The sequence below is a fragment of the Ictalurus punctatus genome, chromosome 16 (assembly GCF_001660625.3).
Source record: "Ictalurus punctatus breed USDA103 chromosome 16, Coco_2.0, whole genome shotgun sequence".
Classification (NCBI taxonomy): Eukaryota; Metazoa; Chordata; class Actinopteri; order Siluriformes; family Ictaluridae; genus Ictalurus; species Ictalurus punctatus.
Window position 1 is genome coordinate 12,693,083 of NC_030431.2, and position 3,424 is coordinate 12,696,506.

The 3,424-nt window shown below is 34.7% G+C and overlaps 1 protein-coding gene across 1 annotated transcript in view; it reads right to left on the reverse strand.

Moving 5' to 3' along the window:
• Positions 1 to 3,424, reverse strand: part of sim2 (SIM bHLH transcription factor 2) — an 18,921-nt gene extending 15,497 nt beyond the window's left edge. Inside the window, exon 1 of the mRNA XM_017488361.3 lies at positions 2,197 to 3,424. Within this exon, the coding sequence (XP_017343850.1) occupies positions 2,197 to 2,371 (175 nt within the window). The 5' untranslated portion in view covers positions 2,372 to 3,424. The remainder of the gene's footprint in view (positions 1 to 2,196) is intronic.

The window sequence follows — 3,424 nt, forward strand, 5'->3', positions numbered from 1 at the left end:
TAGATAGCTAGAGAGAAAGATAAATAGATAGATAGAAAATATGTTTTTTAAAATATAGATATTGATTTGACTAAAAAAAAAAGACAATTTACCTTTTTAAGTGGGTCTTAATGGTCAACAGATTTTCCGTCTTATGCACTATTTGCATACGAGTTATTTCTAAAAGGCGAATTTATTCTATTGTCAATTCTAAACAACGTATTTACTGACAGTATGCCACCCAACAGCGTATTAAAAAATCATATCTAGAGTAGGCCTATGGCGATTTTTTTTAAATATTTAATATTATATATATATATATATATATATATATATATATATATATATATATATATATATATATATATATATATATATATACACAACTGGGCATAGGCATAAATGTATAACTTGTCCACCAGACGGGGTGTTCATGATATTTTTATGTGACTCTGTTCTTGGAAAAACACCACTGTATTTAGGCCAATAAGAAAAACCCCACTAATTTGACTATAGGATTATCTTCTACTGTTTCATTGCGGGAAGCCTATAATTAACACTGTCATTGTGATTGTGAAATCTTTAACACTGCTGGCAATTTAAGTGTTAAAATGATAACACATCACTTGTCTATACCTTGTAAGTCTTGAGAATGGATTTCTGCGAACTCAAATTAATGCGATATTTTTTAAGATTCATTAAAATTATTTAAAAAAAACCCTCCACATTTAAGAATATTTAACAGACATCTAAAACACCTTAAAACAACTATAATCTAATTGTAGGATTTTAGTAACTAAAAAAAGTTGTTTTTTTTTTTTAAAGAGGCTATTAAGAAAAGAAAAGAAAATCATACAAATATATGCTAAATAGCTATTAAAATAGTTATAAAATCTTAGAGTAGGCCTATTTCTACTACATCTTGGACTTGGACATCTCCTTCGCTTCGATGCTGTGGTTATCTTACATTTTTCAACCACCTGTAAAAAGATCGGCTTCTTACCTTTGCATATCTTCTAAGTGAAAACAAATGGAGTGGTTTTCTTCTTCTCTAGCCTTCGTTCTCCTTTTTAAGTTTGCCTATTCATCTATTTTATTTATTTGTTTGTTTATTTATTTAGTATTTTCGTTTCGGGATAATAGTGTATAGCCTATTAATTTCCCGCATGTTCATTCATCCGAAGTTCATAACCTGTATCCTAACGCAAACACATTACTAAGGTTACAGCCAATTATAAACACAAAACTCGACAAACTCATCAAACCTACACATGTGTATCATGTGTAACATTAATGCCGCAGCCTGTTACACTGTACAAACATACAGCAATCCTTTTTTAGCTTACAAACTAATAAACGCAAACAGAGATTTAAAAAACAAAAAAACAATTTTCTAAACATGAAGAGATGTATGTCTTATGAAAATTATTTTCAAGAGTTGCTATAGACTGATAACAACACTTGCTTCATATCCCAGCAGTAACTAAAGCAGCGCGTGCGATGTACTATTTTACTCTGGGAATTTACTCTGTAAACGTTTCTGCTTTTGAATCAATGTAAACATGCAGGTGTTTAAACAGAAGGTGTCTATATTCTGCCAGTCTAATAAGAATGTATATATAGAGGCCGAGATTTCCAGTGACACGGAGTGTTGAACATGACACTATACATTATTATTATTATCATATAGGATTATATTATAATAATAATAATTATTATTATTATTATTATTATTATTATTATTACAACATAATTAAATCAGCTCGTGCTGGCTTTTAAATCAGATAGACGTTTTTTTAAAATGTAAAAACAGGAATATTCGATTCAATGAAATTGTATTTGTGTAGCGCTTTTAACAGTGGTCACCGTGTAGACCTATTAAATTCAGGATATACATTTTAAATGTAGCCTATAAGTTTATGATGCTAAAACATCTTTATAAAATGCGTAACATGAATAGGAATGAAGGTTAATTATTGAGGACATGGATAAGCAAAAATAAAAGCTAAATAATACTAATAATAAATACAGTAGCTCGTTTTTAGTCAAGTGAAACAGGGTAATACATTATAGCCTATATAAAATGAGGATACTGCTTTCTAAAAAAAAAATTCAAAGGCAATGTACATTGACTAATGCCGATTTGTACCAGTGAGGTGTTACCCAACACGCCGGAATGGTAAAACGCTTTCTCTGGGTGTCTGCTGTAAATCTTACCGTCGGGAAACACGGCCCTCATCTTCAGGTAGCTGGAGGTCAGCCTGATGATGGAGGCCTTATCCAGTTGCGAGGTGATGGCCGAGGGCAAAGGCAGGAGCTTGGCAAGCTCGTAAAACTCTCCATTTTCTTTCTCTCGTCTCGTTTTTGCCGCATTCTTGGACTTTTCCTTCATCTCTGACACGTCGCAACGCCGCTTCGCATAATAAAAGCCCACCTCAAACTTCAGGGTTGTCCTGCTGCGCTCCGGTGAAACGGTGTTACAACGCGCTCTGCGTATGGAAACGGCGCCGATTTCTCCTCTTCAGCGCCTCATCACACCCAAGAGCACGTCTGATCTGTTTTACAGTCTTCTCTTTCTGAGATACTAAACACTGCACTGTAAATTTGCCTGCTCAGTTACCAAACTGGGGTCATTAGTAGTTCAGAAAGACTAACACAAACAGTGCGCCTTTACATGATACAAAAACCATTTTGCACTTCTATCAATAACATCAAGCCTGAATTTGCAAGCTTTTTTTTTATTTATTTTTTTACCAGCCTAAATGTTTTTAGTTTTGCAAAAAAAATTACACGTAGGCTATTTATATTAAGCATGTAATATAATACACACTAGCTAGCTATATATAATATAACCTACCATAAGGCCTCGTTGACATATAGAATACGCCTACATGTATACTGAGAATCGACCAGAGTTTATACCATATATTAATTCTGCTGTATCATCTTTTAGGTAGACCTGCCCATGGTGGACAGAACTTCTACTGTGGTGCATGTAGTCTGTCATTTGGTCATCGCAAAGTTCTAATACTGGCAAATCCATCCAAAATATAAGGTTTTTTTTTTTAAGTAAGCTGTATGAAGAAGCTCTTGACATCCAATGTGAGACTGCAGAAATCATCCATGCTTCATGCGTAAATCCTGAGGATTTCTGTTAACAACTCGTTGAAAAAGTCGTTCGGTTATCATCAGAGTGCGTATTCCTCATTCCCTCTGCGATTTCTCCACCACTGTCTGCATTGTTCCGAGGTGATAATCCTAGAAGATAGAGTGATGATATTCGGAGTGTGACCCACTAATAGACCTCTCGAGGTGTGTGTGTGTGTGTGAGAGAGAGAGAGAGAGAGAGAGAGAAGGAACATGGACTAGGAGGCAGACTCTCCGGTGACGTCACACGCTCCCAGTAATGAGCCCTTGGAGAAAGCTGCAAATGGCACAACGCGAA